The 20,304-nt window shown below is 36.6% G+C and overlaps 1 protein-coding gene across 3 annotated transcripts in view; it reads left to right on the top strand.

The window, feature by feature from the left end:
* Nucleotides 1-20,304, top strand: part of AKT3 (AKT serine/threonine kinase 3) — a 150,094-nt gene that overhangs the window by 106,195 nt on the left and 23,595 nt on the right. For all 3 annotated transcript variants that reach the window (XM_014259363.2, XM_005530590.3, XM_088053503.1), the window contains exons 9-10: nucleotides 6,609-6,731; nucleotides 8,561-8,689. In XM_014259363.2, coding sequence (XP_014114838.1) covers nucleotides 6,609-6,731; nucleotides 8,561-8,689 — 252 coding nt within the window. The remainder of the gene's footprint in view (nucleotides 1-6,608; nucleotides 6,732-8,560; nucleotides 8,690-20,304) is intronic.

Here is a 20,304-nt window from a genome sequence, read left to right as displayed (position 1 = left end):
GTGTTGCTTTTGTCCTAATATGAAATGTGTGCTCTCTTTGCTGTAACTATTACAAATATCTATTGGAAAAGAGTGGAGCATTCATATTTTTCATTGCTTGTCTCCACTTCACTTGCTGTGTACTCTGGAATTTTCTACTAAAGTGCTAAACTTCTTAGTGTTGTTAGCTTTGAAGCCATTGCTGTCCTCCAGCAGCTTACTGAAGAATGAAACATCAAAAATTATACCCAGCAAATGGAATTAGAGAACTGCAAGAGGAAAGGCTTTTATCTACCTTTTAGATGCTGTTTGCTATTCAGACTGTGTCTTGTTACAACATGAACTGGGGGATTTTCCTTATTTTGTCAACTGTATGCCTCATGATAATGCTAAAGGACTAAGTATTTCCACTAGGAGTTTCTTTTATTAGAAAATTCTTTCTTCATTCAGAAATTTCTGTGGCATGATACATAATGTTTTTCATTATGTTTTAGCTCTCTTCTGCAATAAAGCTGTGCTTTGCTATAATCCCAATGTATGCAGCCCAGTGGATCCCAATTTGTCCTTGGCCATCCTCTGCAAGCCATGCCTAAATATGGTGCTATAGAGTTCTCATATGGGAGGATGGCTTGTTTAACTCAGTGTATAAATCCAGTACTGCACGTCACAGGCATTGAACCAGATGCAAAAATTTCCCTCATCAGTAAAGGGATAACAACCTTCTCTTGGACACTCAGCTGGCTTTGACATTGAATTTAAATCACTAATATTAAGTCAATAGTGTCCACATTGAGTTTTAAGTATTGTCTTTTAACTAGCTAATTCTTCATGGTTTTCCTCTGTGTAAGATCTTACCACACTTCTGTAATCTCTGGGAAGATAGTTTAAAAGTATGTTTTTAACATCATTCTGTAATTTAGCTATTTGTCTTTTTGAAAGGCACTTTTCCATCATGTTTGAATGAAGAGCAGAGCCCACAGAGGATGCTTTCAACTCCTTTCTTATGATTGAGGATGCTCTGTCTGTCTTTGGATCAATTGTAGTTCAGTCAATGCATTTCTCTGCATTGAGTGGTGCAGCTTTGTGGTTATGACTGCAAGTATTGTGTGTCATGGGTTTTTGGGTGGCAGCCTGCTTTTGCTTTGGGGATTTGAGCAATTCCAGTGTATTTGTGCTGGGACTGGGTTACTTCCTTCTTATGATGCTACTGCTTGTCAGTGTTGCTGATGTACTTTGCTGATGGTTCTCTAATTTAATGAAGCTAACTGAAGTTTTGCCACAGTGGGAAAAAACGGCATTTTGAGAGAGGAAACTTTCTTGATTTGCCCATGTGCTTCTCTTTGACTAGAGATCTGGAATAGTAAGTTGGACAAACTGTCTTTTTTAATAGTAAAATCTTTAAGCTTACCAAATTTTCTTGTGAATTTCAGACTTTAGTCAGTGTTTTCCAAAAAATACAGAAGATTTAATATTTATAAAAATAGCCTTGTTATTTACTCGGAATTACTGAAAGTTAGTTGCTCAGGGTTCAGCCAGCATTTTAACTTACATGGTACACAGATTTTTTTTTCTTTTGCTGCTTCTATCTACTATTCTGTCTGTGTTCCAAGGAAGTTACATTCCCCTAGGTATTCTGACTGTTGAAGGTGTTGAAAACTCATCTTTTAATTATATCCTTTCAGTGGAAAATTGACCATAGATGTAGTGTGCTGCTTTTGATTCTCTCCAGTTCTGTGCTACCTTCAGTGTGTTTCTGTTTAAAATTCCTTTAGATTAAATATTTCTTTTTAGGTAAACTGTTGTAAGTGAATCAATTTGTTGGGAATTTTCATGGATTATGTCTTTCAGGAACTCTATTACCCCAAGAGTTCTCCTCATGAAGGAGTTCTTGAAGTTTGTATACATGTTCTTGTCTCCTACCCACATGAAAGCAATAAAATGCCACAATTTAGGTTTCTGCCCTAGTACAGTAATAAAAACTGTGGTCAGTAGTAGGAGTTCTTGCTTCCTCTTTCTATGGTTAGAAAGGAGAACAGTCAAGGAAGGGGGCACAGAACTTCATTCTGGAGGGGAAGTAGTTGTGCTAAGAGAAGTAGTTGCATTAAATGACTGTAAGGAAGAATCTTTTATATCTATTGAAAATCTAGATCCATGGTGAAGTTAATATCCCTCTACAATAGTAACAATTTATCTTTTCCATACCTTGCTAACTTCAGGTTGGTTGGGTAGGTAATAAGAGAATATGTTACAATGTAAATGTAACTGCATCAGTTTCACTGGTCTATGGGTGTGCTCTTTTACAGTGTACAAAGCATTACAGTAAAGAATTCCCTTTTGGATTCCATAAAAAAACCAACAACCCAGCATAATATGTACTTTAATATGCTAAAGCAAACCATTAGAGGAATTTTTTTTTTCAAACAGATTATTCAGATGGAAATATTGAATATGTTTTCCTTACACTGAAAACGTTTTTCCTGCTGCCAAACACCCAATTTTGAAATAATTGTTGTGGGCCAAAAACTTAATTTTGTCTTCATTTGGTTTTGCTTTTAGGCTCTGTGGGTGAAATGTTTACCAATGTCTATTGATCATAAACTATGTTGCAGTGTATAGCTAGAATGATACATCTGCCACTGTAATTACTTCTCAATACCTTTGTTGTACTGAAGGAATTATGTTAAAGTAGCATTAAGAAATTTAAGTTTGATTTTAAGAAAACAAATATTCATCTGGCTTAGATGAGTTGACCAAATAGCCCTTTATTTTTGGGGAATACTTCTGGAGTATATATTTCCCAGTTTTTATTTCCAGTATTTTCCTTTAAAGGTTGAAAATATTTTAGGAATGAAATCTATTACATACATTACTCTGCAGAGTACACTGATTCAGCTGACTAATAAGTCGATTAACTTCCTCACTCTGCATGTAAGGGTAATTCCAGATTTTGGTCTTTGTAACAAACTTAATTGGTAATTATGTGTATAATAAAATTAGACCCTAAAATTTGTTCAGATGGTTCTCCAAATAAGAATTCTGAATCTCTGCTCCTCTTGGCATTTTTGTTCCACAGCTCTTACTTCAATTCATTAGGCAGGAGAGAACTAAATGGTTTGTTGTAATTGAACAAGTGCTATTACTGTCTAGAAAAAAAAGATAAAGAAAAAGACAGAGGATTTACAGCCTACTTAAGAAAAAATAAGTAAACAAGGGAATGTTCCTTAGCCTTAAATTATGATAGATAAGGGTGCTATATTTCTTTGGGTATAGAATGTGCCAAAAAGCAGTACAAAGCCTGAAACAATAAATAAATAATTTGAAATTTCAAGGTTGTTACTCCAAGTGCTTTGCAAAATCAACACTCAAATATAAATGCAGAGCTGAGCAAACCCAGTACACAACAGCAAGAGACAGATATTCAACTTACAGCATGCTAAGTAGGTCACTAGCATGTGTACTACTTTAACATGTGAATTGATACAAGGCTGTGTCTTTTATGTATTTGGCATGCTTGGATCTGCAGCTGAATATACTTCTATGTTTGATCTTTGTTTAAATTTTTCCATTAAATTTTTTTATTAGGGAAAACCCCATGACAGCATTGTTCAGTTTTTAAAGGAGTACCACGAAATTTGTAGCTCCAGTCCTCACTGTAACAATAGCACCCTCGTGTATGCCATCAAAAATGTTATGTGCAAAATGACTTTCTTTGTGCCAAAGCTATTTCTGTTGCAATTCCAGTGATTTTTATAGCACATATTTAATAACTGTAAATCAATAAATAGTGAAAATGTTGGAAACATTTTTTTAACCTTCCATCACATTTCTTTTCCTTCTTAGACTTAATAAATATAATCTTCCTGTTCTGACAATTGTAAATAAAACACAGTGGCAGAATTATTCTGAAATAGTGAAACAGCTAAATAATTAGCTGAAAATTATGCTTTAATCCCCCTGTAATCTCCCTGCTTTTTCTGTTATAATTTTAGAATCTGCTTAATATCTTTAGCATATATCTGAGTGTATGAATGCACTTTTAATGTGCATTTTTATATCTTAATGTATGTTCATTCAAAACTAGCAAGTATGGTTTGGTGACAACTCTGTTAGGTGCTATAATAATGTGAAGAACAGTGTAATGTGAAGACACTGTAGTGTCACATATACATTAAAATAAGCTGACTTAGAAGCTCACAGTTTCTTCGACAAACACAAATGTTGTTAGTTATTTATAGCTGGTCATTTTACTTTGAAGTATTTTTAATTAATATCAATAATCTGTTGGAAATAAACACTGAAGAAAGTAAATATTTTGTCTGTTAATTTGTCAGGCAATCAACTTTCAGATTCAGATTTGGGACATTTTTTAAATGGAACCTAAAACAAAAATATTGGTGACAAGTATCCTGAAATCTTAGAATTTTCCAAGGCTGCTGTTCAGCTACTGGATTAGTCTCTTTCAAACAGAAAATTGCAGTAGTCCTTTAGAATACATATTAAATGTAGGGCTAACTGGAAGTTACAAATTTTCAAAGTGTGTTGACCTATATTTTTAATTACTTTTAATCCATCAAAACAAAACAGCACTCTGAAAAATGAGTATCACCAGCTCATTATTTATGAAAGGGACTATGAAACAGACACAAAGGCATGAATTATGTAAATTTTGTATTTTGATTTATGTGAATGAAATTCTGCTTAGTGGTATTTATTTTCTATTTAAATACTACGGAAACGTGTGGAAAGGACCACACAAATTGGGAAATGTACTTTTAACCAGTTTGGTAATACATGAAGCTTAATTTCATGAAGTCAGACTTGGTTGCTTAGTGTAGATGGGTCTTGTGCTTGCAGCCATCAGTACAGAGAGCAAGTCAGAGAGAGCTCATGTCCCACCAGGGACTGGTGCCTAAAGAGGCGAGCAACAGGAGCAACAGACACAGCTGCAAAATAAAGATCCTCCTTGTCATGCAGGTTTTCCATTTTTATGCAGGGTGTCTTGAGCACTGGATAAGAAGTTGAAAGGGGAATCTGGATATATTGAACAAAATTTTGAATATTTTCTTTAAATCATAGTGCAGTTTCTGTATTCTGTGAAGTCTCTGCTTATACAGATATATGCTGCCAAAAGGCTAAGTTTACGAGAATTTTGTAAGACAAAAGTGGTACACCTATTATGAATTACAGTTCTCAGGAAAGAAGTTGTCTTCTAATTCTTAGCAGTGACTTTTTAATTATGTTTTGAAAAGTCACAAAATTATCAAGGTTTGAAGCAACCTTCAAGATTATTTAGTCCAACCATCAACTCAGCACCACCATAATCACCACTAAACCCTATCCCCAAGTGCTACATCCAGAAGTCCACCTACTGAAAATAGCTGCAGTAATTCCTACACTGTTCGGTGCCATGTGAATAGTGTAGATTTTCTAAAGGCATAAAGTAGGATGTGATAAAGACAGATTAAGCACATCATTGGCTTTTTCTTATTGGTTAGCTTTTGGAGTTTTTTTTAACCTACCTTGCCATTTCAGAATTCTCATCTGCTTGATATTTTAAACAGCGAAAAAAAAAAATCAGCCCAAAACTGCATGCATATGTGTTGCAGATTTCACTGTCCGTGTTTAATTTATAAATCATAAATTTATTTTATTTCTGTTTTGTTGATTGAAGCCAAAAACATTGTAACATAGCTGATCTGGTCTTAAAGAGAATACAGAAATATACTCAATAGTCTTTGCTTGAGGAATTACCCAAACTTGCTTTAAACAGTAATTAAAACTCACCATTTTAGAAAACATTTGAATTGAATAGCTAAAATGTGCTTTTTTAAGATGTTGTTCTAGGTTCTGAGGGTGATGTTTTATCCATTAAGATACTGACAACCCTACAGAGCTTCATCTTACACTTCTTCATTGCAGCTGTTGTTGCTAGCAATACATAATGACTATTATTTTTTGCTGAAAGACTTTAAAGTGTCTGCAAAGTGCTGCTACTTAGAAAGTATTAAGAGGAGACAAAACACCCAAACCAATGCTTAGATTGTAGCAAAGAAAAACACTAAATACATAGATTTGTTTTTATAAGCCCTAAGCATTGTTGATTTGCTTTCTCTAGTGACTATTTCGGCCAGCAGTATGAATGTGTGGTTTGTAAAATACTATTTCCCCGTTCAGTCCAAGTCTATTGAATAACTAGACCTTTTTCAGTTCAAAGAAAAGTTACTAAAGCACTGAAAAAAATGAGGCAGAACCAAAATCTATACATTTTAGTAGTATTTCTCAGTGGCTTAAAGCAAAAATCTGAAGAAGTGGAAGAGGGAGAAGTACAGAATGATGATGTTGTGTACTTTTTTTTTTTTTTCCTCTGGTAACTGAAGGTTAAATGAGTAGCAAGCAGAATGCCTTAAACAAGATTGGTATATTGATTAAAACGCTGATTTAACAGCTCGCTTTCTCCCTTTGGAAACCTGGAAAAGATAAGCCAGCTGCTGTCTAAGAGTGCTGAGTGTCCACTGAGAGTACACTATCTATCATCACAATATGGTGATGAGAGGTGTTTTATGTTTGTGTTAATTTCCCCCACTAAATCAGTAATTATTACAATCCTGTCCCTGCTGTTTACCCTGCAGCTGTTTTTCCATTTGTCGAGAGAGCGGGTGTTCTCAGAGGACCGCACACGCTTCTATGGTGCAGAAATTGTCTCTGCCCTGGACTATCTGCATTCTGGGAAGATTGTGTACCGTGATCTCAAGGTAAAAAAAGAAAGAAAAAAAAGTAATCAAATTTTTGTTTTTGCAGAGACTATGGGGACGAACACAAAGTAATTATAAAGTTGCACTATTCAGAGTTAATGGGGAAAAAAAAAATCTGCTCGGTTTTAAGTTCAGTGTTTGCTGGAGGAAGTTGTTTGATATAGTAATCTCTATTCAGGTACATTCTCTGACTTCAACTTGATTATAAAGTGAAACAGGATACTGTAGTAGCAACACTTGAAGGAGATGTAAACTTCGATCCTCATCCTGCCTACACCCCTGCCCTGTTACTCATAACTTGACTTAGATTTCAGCAAAAATCTCAAATACAATTCTCCATGTCCCAAACAAGGGAAGTGGTGAATTGGGCCAATGTGACTGCATTCCTTTTATGTCAGCAAAGAGGTGTTTCTGTATGCATTGGAAACATTTAAAAGAATTCAGAATACTTTAACTGAAAAAGAATTTATTTCAGCATTGATTTCAAAATGATTTTTTCTTTCCTATCTCGGGAAAAAATCCTGTTGTTGGAATGTAGTTTGTTTCAGATCTGCCAGAGTATACAGTTGCCTGGTACTCTGTTGCTCCAGGTACTCTGACACATTGTGACCATGTTCTATGGAAAAATAACCTCTATTTTCAACAGGAGCATTTTCTAACTTGTGTAGGAGGAACCTCTAAATTCATGGCAAGACAATTTTATTATTGCTGTGTCAAGCCTTTAATTTTATGTACAGGAAATTGTGCTTTCCTGTTGCACATGCACAGTAGTGGAATCCATTCATGCAATCCTTTGTTCAGGAACCAAATAGGGGGCAATGGTAGGCAGGTTCTGCTCAGAGAGGCAAACAGAAAACAAAATACTGGGCTACGTGTTTATAGCAAAATCTGTTGTTAAAATGTGAAATGCTGTGAAATCCTGGGAAAATATTGAATTGTCTGGTCAATAAATGATAGATGATAGTTTTTTATTTAAATTCTAGATAATAAGGAAAAAAGAGTTTGACAACATTAATCTTCTGTTTCTCATGTTGTCTACTTTGCATTTTCCTTGTAACACACTTAGACTCAACAGAATATCTATGCCTTTGATTGTATTTCAGGTTTTATGTAGACTTAGAATTATAGGACTATGATTGTTCTGTGTTGGTATTTTCACTACATACCTTATAATTTGTAAAAAACCAAACCATTTTCTGTTGAAAAAAGTTGTTCAGAATGTTTTCCTTGGTTTCAGTTCCATCTGTATTTTAGGTACAGCTAATTAAAACCTTTTTGGAAAGTGATGTCGACCATTATTCTGAATGTTTTCAGATTTCAAAGCAAGGATCATATATTTAAAAAGCAATGCAAAGCATGCAGAGATATATATTCACAATTTAAGAAATGTCCTTTGCAAGTAGACAAGGAGGAATTTACCTTGGGGTTTTTTATCAGTAGCTGCCCTATCTTCAATTCTATCTATTATGGAAAAGGTTCTGGAGATTGGAGGTATTTTAAGGATTTATCTATACAGGCTGTTTCATTACAGTATAGAGAGTAAAAAGTATCTTGATTAATGGCTGTCATGTTAGAGCAAAGGAAACCTTTACAGTCATTGACCTGAGATTTACTATTGTAAACTGTATTAAAGTATTAATTTATTATGTAACTTGTGTGGCAGAAAAAACTTATATGCTGTAATATAGTAGATACTGTGTTTTTTTAAATTACAAATGAATTACATTCTGTTTCAAGGAATAACTCTGTTTTTACAAAATTGATGATGTAATGCAGCAATCTGTCCTATTAAGAAATACTAAGGGATTGTTTTTCTTCCCAACATACAGTTAGAAAATCTAATGTTGGATAAAGATGGACACATAAAAATTACAGATTTTGGACTTTGCAAAGAAGGAATCACAGATGCAGCAACTATGAAAACATTCTGTGGTACTCCAGAGTACCTGGCACCTGAGGTATGATTTAGAATATTTTCTTATAATACTATATAAAATGTTTCTTTTCCATTTAATTTTAGACTGACAGTCTGCCTGATTAATACTCTATAGCTGTTATTCAGAATGGAATATGTTGCTATTCTTTGTGGTGATTGTATATATTGGTGCTCTGCTTCTTAGTGTTTAAAAAGGCCTCTAACGTGCATTTTCCTTCTCATGTTTGCCTTCCTCTGTTAAAGTTTTTATCTTCGATGATTTCTTCAAAAATAATCTTCCATCTGTCTGTCACTTGGAACATATGATCCTGCTTGACTGAGCTGTATAACTAGCATTTATATAGCCTCAGTGGAGGCGAGGGGGAATAGGAGGGTACTGAGTTTGATGGGCTTTATCTGAATTCCCCAGTTGCAGGGAGATTGAGTTGAAATTTGAGATATTTCTGCTAAAAGAAATTGAGTGTATCGACCTCAGAACTGGTTGAGATGGGCACTAAAGCTGGCTGTTTCCTAGTATGTAAGCAGAAGTGGCATCCCAGAGTGTGCCACCCCATCTTTCCCATTAGCTGTCACTCAGATTGACAAGCATCACACTCCTCAAGGATTGATAAAAAGATGGACATCAATACATGGCTTTGGTTCCCCTTGCAGCTCTGGTTTGGCCACTTGAGAATCTGTTGTGGAAGCTCAAGTCATCCAAAAGATCTGTTGCAGTACTATTAGTGCTGCTGGCTCTGCCTCTGATGCCTCCTGAGGAAAGACAAGGGAAGCACCAAGACTGTGTTTTTGCCCTGGCTTCAGTCAACAATACCAAAGATATCTGGTGCTCAGAAATGTCACTGCCTCTCCTCAGGGGCTACCAAATACAACTCCAGTACTGATATGAAAAACAGCCTAATTTTTTTTACTTAACACTAAGGATTCTGTGGATGTTGAATTAGCCCTTATTTTTACTCTTGTCAGTATTCAAGATTTCTAACTGACATAGTGCATACCTCATACTGAGATAACTTTTTAGTCAACCTAAAGGGCTTTAAAAGACCCTTCAGTCCTACCATTTCGTTGAAGAAAGCTTTCAGAGGGATTTCCTGCCTCTTGCAGTAACTCTGCACTACAATAAGGCTTTGTTACTAGGTATTGTCTTTGAAGAACAATATGCTTTAGTTTGAAAGGGGGAGGCACTGATTAGATATAGGTCTTTATTCTCCTATTTTCAGCAGCACTGAATCCTGAGTAACAGTCACAAGCCCTGGAGCCTGCTTCATCAAGCAATTTTGATTACATTTTTGTTTTTTATTCTAAGCCTTGAAATTAAGGAATGTCAAAGAAACAGGTACACAACACCTTCTGGATAATGCTGGCTGGAAATTAACATTTTAGGATGGCTAGATATACAAGTTTGAAAGTCTTTCCAAATCTCTTGAAGTCCCTTTCAGTTGACAAAGAGGAAATTGAATTGAACTGCTAATAGCTGGCTATAAGTCAATGTGGTAGGTAGAGTTATTGAACCCATTTTGGATGATAGCAAGATCTTTTGATACATTATTTCTCCAACAGTAAACATCAGTACTTTTAGGAGCCACTAGCTTTCTCTTCATTCACTGCTACTATCTTTCTTGACTTTTTTGAAAACATGTTAGCTATGTTTCATCAAACGTGGTTTTAGACACTCAGCTCAAGTTACTTGATCCAGTTTGCTTTTCTATTATCTAGAAGCCCCACTTTTCTGCTCTGCCTCCCATTATGAGTGTTTTTGGAGACCTGCCCTGTAAAAATCTGTCTTGAAGGAAATTGATTCTTCATTAACCTTGGGAACAAGGGAACTCATTCCTTTTTCCCTCAGAGATAAAGGGTTTTGAGCAAGCAACCTAGATAGGTTCCTGATATGACATGAGAAGGCTCAACCTCTTTAGCTGGATAGCTGCTCACCTGAGACCACTCTACCTATTTTTGTCAGGGAAGCTGACTGATAAAGGGATGTCAAGAGCCTGGGTCCTCCAGTCTATTTGTGTGCAAGTTTCAGAAAATGAATGCTCAAAAATCACTTCTCTTTGCAGTTCAGGCCTCAGAAATAATTTTCAGGTGCCAAAGATTTACTACCTTGTGACAAACTTCAGAGCATGAGAACCTAATGTAACAACTGGACTTTAATCCTGTTACCATGCTGAATTCCTGCCTGTCTATGCCAAGACAAGTGGCAGCATATACTTATATTTTGCCTGGTCATGGTACATTTAAAGGCAAATGCCTTTTAGCCTTTCTTTAGAAGCAACATATTCATTCTCCAATTATATGGAAAATCTATTCATCATCTGTCCTTTTAATAACATTCTTGCATCCTTTTTTTCCTTCTGTGTCAGGTGTAATGATGCATCCCTTCTGCAGGTTTTTTAGTTTAATTTCCCATGTACTTTCTGGCTGCTGGTAGAGAACACTAGAACAGTGTACAGTGTAACACACAGGGTCCCGAGAGTTCTGCCTAGCACTCCAGTAGGCAGTGGACCAGGAGCATTGCATTGGTGGGAATCCACACCCAGCCTGAAAACTGACAATATTTTCTTTCGCAGTAATTGTGGTTTCAGTTCCAAACTTGTTTTTTTTAATGCCTTTTGCACCACTGTTTGAGGCATAGAGTCCTGCTCACTGTTCTATCTCTTTACAAAAACTATGTTGCAGATGCTTCCAACAGTAAAAGAGGGAAGTAGCTAAGACAGATTAAGGTATATTTCCTCCTTGCATGACAGTCTCTGAGACGAAGGTATCTTTGTGGATCAGTACAGAATTATTACCCAGGACAATTTTAGAATTACTCTTGATCAGTAAATAAGCCTACCTGTTGCTGCATTTTCCTCACAGACTTTATGTTTCTAAGATTAAAACAGTCCTTCTGACCCTCTGTTAAAAAGACTCTTCTATCTCACATTGATAGGCCCTGACCTCTCATATAGGACCTGACACTGACTGTGTAGATAATTAGGAGATCCAGAAAAATGCCCCTGGTCATGTAGAGATCAAAAGGATGATGTGACACAGAAGAAAAACTGTAATGAACTTGCCAGGTTAGAGTAAATTTTCATCTGTGGGGATAGAATTCTAGAGCATCACTGATTTATCATTTGTGGAACCCATATGGAAGTTAATGTGTACTTTCACCACACACTGAGCTGTTAAGGGCATGCAGGGCTTCTGGCTAAGTGGCCATAGGTGCATTCCCTTTCTATTCTCCTGTCCTAGCCCTTCCCTGTTATCCAACACTAGTTTTCTGTGGTCTAAAGAAAATTAAAATAGCATTGACTGTGTTTGTCTTGCATCACTATATGCTGAGCATAAAATACAATAGGGTATGAACACATCCTCTAGGAAGAAAATAGTTGCTACTGCCAAATAGCAGGGCTTATATTTGTTAACAGTACAGATGTACATTTCTCACACTTAGTGAAGAATGAGCAAGTAACTTTCTGTTTGTGAAATTATGTCGTTTTTTGAGAATAATTTGCTTGTATAATAGTGAAATTACCCTTGTCATCTGTAATAGAACTAACACAAGCCTAATTTTTTTGTGTGTGTTTAAGTGTAGTGGTAATAGTTAATAATTCCCTCTGCTGTAAGAATCTGTGGCACTCCCCATTTGAAAGGTATAAAATGTGTTACAATTTCTCACTTAGTAGTTTTTCAGGTTAAAGAGACTATTTCTTAAAAGTCAAAGAAACTTAGAAGTTTGTTATTCTTCAAAGTAAACTGGATCATTAAGGGATCATTATGGTGTCAGAAAATATTCATTGATGCAATGAGAAAAAGATGAATTGTGATCCCATTTAGGTAACACTTGGTATGCTTGATTTTTTTTCCAAAAAATGCTTCTTTTGCGATTTTGGAGTGGCAAAGGCAGGACAGGACCACATGTCTTTTACAGGCAGTATCACTTGCTTAAAAAAGAAAGAATACAACTGAGAAAGTACTTGTAAATATACCTGTGAGTCTTAAAAGCAGTTTGAATTTTGATAGTTTCAGTTGTCTGTCAAGGATGAGATCTGCTAATAAAGCTACAGACTGGTACAGACTTCCTTTAATAGAACATTCAGGAAATGAAGCTACTTGGGCAGATAAGTAAAATTTCTTTGGGGTCTGATAATTTATAAAGATGTTTTCTTGGATGAGATAGCAGTTTCTGGATCTCTGTATTTCAGTTCAAGTTCCTAGGACTAAGTGCACAGTCTTTGTTATAGGAGAGCAGTCAAATGTTGTACTAAGTTTTCGTGTCATGGGAGAGACAAGCTTTAAATACCAGAAATTACGTTTGAAGTTTTAAATCTTTCTAATAACAGAAGTTGTTTTGACTCTGAACAATTCTGTAATAGACTTCATGGATGTCATTCAAATGACTTTTAAAAGATGTAGACGATCAGCGATGTGTAGGTGATTCTAATAGCAGGGAAAATGGAAGGATATCATTATGTTTTATTGGCATAAAGATATAGATTAGGTGGATGAATGTGCATAAAAGTGGTTCATATGTACAGATTAGATGGATACATTTCTATAAGAACAGTTGCATTTTATTTAAAAAAGCAAACTATTTCAATATAGTTTATGCAGTTACAGTCACTCAAAAGTATGTGACAATGAACAAGAAAGGAGCAGATTCATAGCCTTTACCCCTAGACAGGAGAAGATGTGCATGTCCTGTAACTTATTTTAAAATAAGATCAGTGAGGATTAAGGAAATATTAAGATCAATTATACAATGCTTATTTGGCCAGTATTTTTTTAGTGGTTGTTCTTTTAAAAACGGGAGTGAGAGAGATCATGTGTAATCAATTATTTCCCTGAGTTTTATCTCATAGTAGTGCAGGATAGAACTCTTTTATCAAGAGGCAACTGCTGTCTCTCCTCACACTTCACATAATTTCTTACTTACCGCTGTTCCTCTTGGGAAGGATATGGCTTTGATGTAATCTAGAGCTTGGCCATCAAAGTTCAGTGACAGAATTTCAGCAAGGGAAAGCAGGCATACTTATAATAAGAAAACCACACTTTTTTCATGCTTCCCGGAATTTAAGTGAATTTTCTAAGAGTGTTGTGGTATATACAGGTTACAAAAAGCTGACAATAGAGTCAGAGAAAGAATTTTGTCACTTGTGGAGCTATACATTTATTTTATTCTTTTAACACCTGCTTGGTTTGGATCAGGATATTTGCCAAAGGCAATCTGGTGATATTTTGGAGTGAGACTATGATGATCTGCCACATAACTCGTCTGATACAAGTTCAAACTAAGTGCTATGTGTGTAGGCAGAGAGGGAACTACCGAAATGCACTGAGAGGCTAACAACAGGAGTGGATGTTTCCAGTTTTTGCAGGCATCATGACAAAGCGTTGCTCTTAACAGGGATTTTAATGCAGATAGACGTTGCAATGCCAGTGTTAAAGAAGAGCTCCTTAAAGTCTTGGGAGAAACAGGAAGGCACTTGTTTTGCAAACAGCTTGATGAAAGCAGCCAACATTGTGGGTAAACTGAGGCAGGCCAGTTGAGGGAGATCAGCTAAGGTGAGAATGTTAAAACTTCAGCTCACTCTACTACAGAGAAAATGAAGTTGCATGGATAGTACAGCTGAAGCCTCTTTTCCCTCTTTCCCCCTTTTCTCCCTCTTCCCCTTTTTTCCCTTTTCTAGAGAGGAGAATTTGAGTACACTGAAGGAGGATAGTAAGGGAGACTAATAGGAGGGAAAGGAAATTAATGAAATGAATGTCACTGGTAGGTTGATAGGTCAGAAAACACATATTAGAGCTTAGAAGATTTTTCTTAAGGGGAAAAATGTGATTTTGGGCAGGAAAGAGAGTTTGGACTAAAGACTGTTATGTTATTTTGTTAATATTTTGTAAATAGGAACTGATAAGATGTGTTGTGGGGAGACACAAATGGCAGGAGGAATTGATGAACAACTTAAAACTGAGGAGAAGCTTGCTGAAGAGTTGTTTGGTTAGGATTATAGAGGAACTGAAGGACAGAATAATTTTTGTCGTGACTTATGCAATTTCCTTTTAATCTCCTTTTCTGTTATATTTCATTTGAGTTTGAAGATAATTGAGGCATCAATGTAATGTGCTTTTTGAAACTCTATGCAATGTTTTATAAATAATAGTTATGTGCCATTATTTTCCACCTCTAGAACTACTGGATGGAAAAGGGAATTAGTGGAAATGGCATAAATTAAGGGAGGGCTGCTGTTAAGATGTTGCAAGATGGATATGCATTCACGAGGTTTTAAGACTGGTGTGAACTTCTAAGACTTGGAAAAAAGAGACAGTGGAAAAGAAACTTTATGTTGAGCTCAATTTTCCATTGTGTTCTAGAGGGCAAGCTCTCACTCATATTTTGTTACCTCTGGTAAGCACTAATAGAAGACTGATTGTTGAATGTATTTAGGGGAAGGGGCAGTTCTTGTTTTTATTGCGTTCACTTTCTTTATTTTGTTCATTTTCTTTAATGTTAATTCTTTCTTCAGAGAAAGGATAATGAGACACTCTGCCAAATGGTCTGCAATGATAAAAACGTGCTGGTGTTCTGTTTCATATGGTTTTGCTGAAGTCGTGATAGGCACCTGATTCGAGCAGTGCTTCTCTAAAAAGATGGAAAAAAAATTCTGTATGAAATTCTCATAATGTGAGGTTAATGTGTGATTTAGAGGATTGGAAGTAAGCTTGTTTTTCCAGCTTTAGTCTTGTTTTGTTCTTTTCCTGTGAAAACCGTATTGAGAAGTGCATTTACAAGCAGAAATGCTGTGTCTTAGCATGATAGAGTCCTGGAAACAGACACCTCCATCATTCAGCTTTTGTGCCGTGATGGAATTTTCCAATTACTTTTCACCTAAATCGAGAAGCCATATCTGCTGCATAGTTTGGAATTGCATTTTATTTCTATGCATTTCTACCCTAGGCTTAGTGTCTTTGCTTCTCCAGGCATTTTCTATGAGATTTCTTACACCCTTGTAACTATGAGATCCCTTTATCCTTGTCCTGTGGTAGCCTGGAGAGAAGACACAGGCTGTGACTGTCCAGAAGTAGGCTGCTTGCAGCATCTTATCCTGTGCCTCAGGCAACATTGTGCAGACAGACTCAGACAAGAGGGATGTGTGAACTCGTGTGGATATATTTCTGGGTTTTGTTCCTCCCTTTCAATACAATCTTTTTAGTGCTGAGCTAATTATGTAGTCTCAGTTTTAGTGTTGAGTTAGAGTACCTGATCAACTTTCCAACTGTAAAACGGTTTGAAAATCAAATGTAGCTTACATGCAAGACCCAACAAAATTAGAAGTGTTAAGTACGTTTTGGCAGTTCACTTTTATTATGCCCAGTCCTCAAATGTACCAGCAGACAATCATCTGAATGTTAGTTATTTTTCACATGCTTATGTGATCACACAAAAAGTACATGCTAAAAAGAAGCAGATGGTGACAGATGGGGAAGGTTGAATAAGGTGGTTTTGGAAACCTAGAAAAATGCACTTCTGTAATAGTGTAAAAATAAAAATTCTTTGATCGCCAAGTTAGAATGAACAAAATAGAGTGCCCTCCCCAACACCCCCCCCGAGAAAAAAACTCAATCCAAAACTTTACTGATAAAAAGAAATGGAACCTATGAGTGTTCAATATATATTTAGCAAAGTATGTTGTAGAGTGTTGCTTTGTCCAAGGATAGAACATTAATTTTTATCAGCCAGAGACTTAGAAAGGTGGTAGTTTTATTCTTTCTTTCTTATAGAATTATGAATTCAAATCTGTTGTGTTCTACGCTCAAAGAATGCTGTCAGAAAGGTGGTTCTTATAGTAAAACATTGGCAGTGTTGCAGGTTATGATAGTATTTTTCTTCTGATGCCACAAAAAGCTTTTAACCCTCTTATTTTAATGGTAAATAAATTACATGTGTAATGAGGATATCTGTAGGACTATAGCTAATCTGTGGTAGGTAGCATTACCTCTTTCTCATACAGGCAAATCTAAAGCTAAGTAAATAGAAAAGGTCTAAGCAACAACAAAAAAATCATCTTTTGGTGGACCCCATCTAAGGACATACCCTATTATGTGGGTTGAATATTTGTTTATTCATGTGCATTAATTTAATGAAATCTCAACATTTGTATCTATTGAGTTAGATAAAAAATATTAAGTTCCTTTAAAAAATTTCCAATTATGAGATTTATTTTATTCCATAAAATAATAAAGTATCTAACCTGCTGAATATTAATTTTCAAGTCTTCTACCAACACTGATGCCATAACTATTTTTTTGTTTTGTATTTCAATAGGTGTTTGTCTTAACTTACAGTATGAGACGTTACTGTTTCCTGGTGAGGCAGAATATTTTGCTTAAAAACCAAGAAACCTCAACTTGTGATAACGTGTTCTCATTTTCTTGAAAGCATAGTTTACTCACTACCTGAGCAGTGTAGTTATGCTGTTGTGTTTTGCTTAACTGATTTTTCTTCTGGCTTCAGAAGGATAGTTGAAATTTATTTTCTCTGTGTTTACCTAGATGCTTCATGCATAATCTGATTCTTAGCAGAGGCACAATAGAATTTATTCTACCTGTGGAAGAGTGGTTTAGTGTTGGCTTGTGCTCTTGAACAGCTGTCTGTTGTATATTTGGCAACATTCTGTTTCTGGGTGAGGACCAGTGAAGGGGGGTTGAGGAGGAATAGCATCTATGCCTGAAAATATTTTCCCTTCTGATTTATGGGAGATTCACAATATGGAATTTTCTCTTTACACTAGAGTTCCAAGCCCCAGATTATTTTTTTACATTGTGAGGAAATGAAAATGCAGGAAGCTGTTTTACCTTGAAATGCTCGGATCTCATGTAAATTCAAATTTGGTCTTTTTTTCTGTTTGGTTATCACTTATCATGTTTTAGAGTCCCACATTCTGTCTTCTTATGATCCTAAGTCATCAAAAATGCTGGTGACTTGAATTTGAGCACTTTTGTCAGCTTGGTATTGCCAGTGGGCCCCAGAGGTGAAAATGATGAAAGGTGGACAAGGCAGGGTATCCATAGCAGAACATCATTTATTGGCAAGAACTGGTACCAAGATCAAAACCTGGGGAGCATTTAGATGAGGGTAGGAAAGCATTGCTTTGTTACACAGACAGAAGAATTGCTGCAACATCAGATTATTAGCACAAAAATTAGACTTTCTCCTGAAAGCAGATAACCAATAATGCAATAAGAATTTGCATTTTCATGCTACCTGGGTAATCTCACCAGTCACAAAAATTAGTTGTCCACATGCAGTACCAGACTTCTCAAGGGAAAAGATATAACAAATATGTAAAAATAATAAAACAAACAGAATACTAGAAAAAAGGTTAGCTCAACACTGTCCATAAACTTTTGTATTCAAACCAGAACTTTAAAGCAGAGAGTAATTTTCTAGTAAAACATCTTTTTTTGTAAAACAAGTATGACAATTCTTATAAAGACTGTCTCAATAATATTGCTTGAAACTTTTTCATTACTTTTCACTTAATCAATACAAACATTATTTCCATCTCAGCAAAAGCCTCTAGTTTTTCTGAGAATAATGAAGCATAAATAAAAGCTGAACAAATGCCATTTAACATCAGTAAATATTCAAAATAATTTCAGGAAATAAGAGCAACTAGAAAGACATAACACAGTATTATCATTATTTATTACTTCTTGCACGTCCTGCATCTTATGGCAGTGTATGTTTTAGAGACTACTGCCAGTGCAGTTATAATTAATACAGACATGAACAGGTCTTAAGATTTTCTTCTAATGGTAGAGTGGGTAGAATTATGAGAAGCAATTACCGTCTTTTTGGAGACTGAAATGATATTTTGCTTTTATTTGTTGCCCTTCTATGAAAGGTGTCTTTTGAGGGGTCTTTTTAATGTGATGTGGTTTTCTTGAGTTTCTTTTTCACCAGTGTTGCCATTGGTTTCTTACAGCCCTTGTTAGAATACTCTTTTTCATGTGCAGTAATTTCCCTTCCCTTCCCTTCCCTTCCCTTCCCTTCCCTTCCCTTCCCTTCCCTTCCCTTCCCTTCCCTTCCCTTCCCTTCCCTTCCCTTCCCTTCCCTTCCCTTCCCTTCCCTTCCCTTCCCTTCCCTTCCCTTCCCTTCCCTTCCCTTCCCTTCCCTTCCCTTCCCTTCCCTTCCCTTCCCTTCCCTTCCCTTCCCTTCCCTTCCCTTCCCTTCCCTTCCCTTCCCTTCCCTTCCCTTCCCTTCCCTTCCCTTCCCTTCCCTTCCCTGCCCTGCCCTGCCCTGCCCTGCCCTGCCCTGCCCTGCCCTGCCCTGCCCTGCCCTTCCCTGCCCTTCCCTTCCCTTCCCTTCCCTTCCCTTCCCTTCCCTTCCCTTCCCTTCCCTTCCCTTCCCTGCCCTTCCCTGCCCTTCCCTGCCCTTCCCTGCCCTTCCCTGCCCTGCCCTTCCCTGCCCTTCCCTGCCCTTCCCTGCCCTTCCCTGCCCTGCCCTGCCCTGCCCTTCCCTGCCCTTCCCTGCCCTGCCCTTCCCTGCCCTGCCCTTCCCTGCCCTTCCCTGCCCTTCCCTGCCCTGCCCTTCCCTGCCCTTCCCTTCCCTGCCCTGCCCTGCCCTGCCCTGCCCTGCCCTGCCCTGCCCTGCCCTTCTTTGTCCTTTTCTTGAATTATACTGAAGTCTGTCTCTTCCAGGATATTAAATGCATTCATTAGTATTGCATGCTCTTCACTCTAGGAAGCTTTGCTTAATTCACATTTATATCAGCATATACTATTTCTGATACAGCACATATGCCAACAAAAGAAACAAACAAACTGGTTTGCTATGTATTTTATAAGAGTACATAACAAAAAGCTAGGTGAGATGGGCTGAATCTCAAATACAAAAATGTAATAGGAAGATAGTTTACATTAGGGCCAGAAGTAAAAATAGATAAAGAATGGAGAAAACTACCTGCAAAAATTAGAGCAGTGGAAAATCTCAGCTCTATTTCCCAAGCTATCTATAATCTTGACATTTTGTCTTTTCAGCTGTGTATAATAAAACCAGTAAGCACTCATTTAAATGGTTGTTTTGGTTTTTTTTACTATTGATGCAGCAACTCTTTTCATACCAAGATACAGTTATAGTAACTGAATTGTGTAATTCTTGTTGAACATGCCCTTCTGCAGGATGGATTTTCATATATCTGGGTAAAAGTCTGTGTCTGTAAAAAAGTATGTATCACCTTTGTTCATTCGTGTTAGATTATAAACTTTCTTATTGTTGTAGTTGTTACCACAGATGATAGAAACTTCTCTTGAAGAATACGTGGGTGAATATTTGTTAACAGACCAACAACTATAGCAATAAAAATGTGTGAAGGGTTACCAGGAATGCTTAAGGAACATACACTCCACCTGAACTGTAAGGTTAATTGAAAACAGTTTTTTCCCCCTTAAATTAACAGTACATTGGTTTATCCAAGTTCTCAGTTTTCTTTCACAACATAGGTGTGCAGACAGTTTGTTTAGATGTTTAAATATTTTCCCATCTGTTCTGTCAAAATTATTGATTGAGCAACAAGCTACTCCTAATGTCCTATCTGAAGGTCCATATCTAATGGATTAGGAGAAACCTTACTAGGTCAAAAATATAATGGCTTT

This window comes from Pseudopodoces humilis, chromosome 3, assembly GCF_049639895.1.
Source record: "Pseudopodoces humilis isolate 2021_Gansu_Grassland_sample_001 chromosome 3, ASM4963989v1, whole genome shotgun sequence".
NCBI lineage: Eukaryota > Metazoa > Chordata > Aves > Passeriformes > Paridae > Pseudopodoces > Pseudopodoces humilis.
Note: the sequence above shows the minus strand (reverse complement) of the source record. Positions and strands in the feature narration are given on the sequence as shown.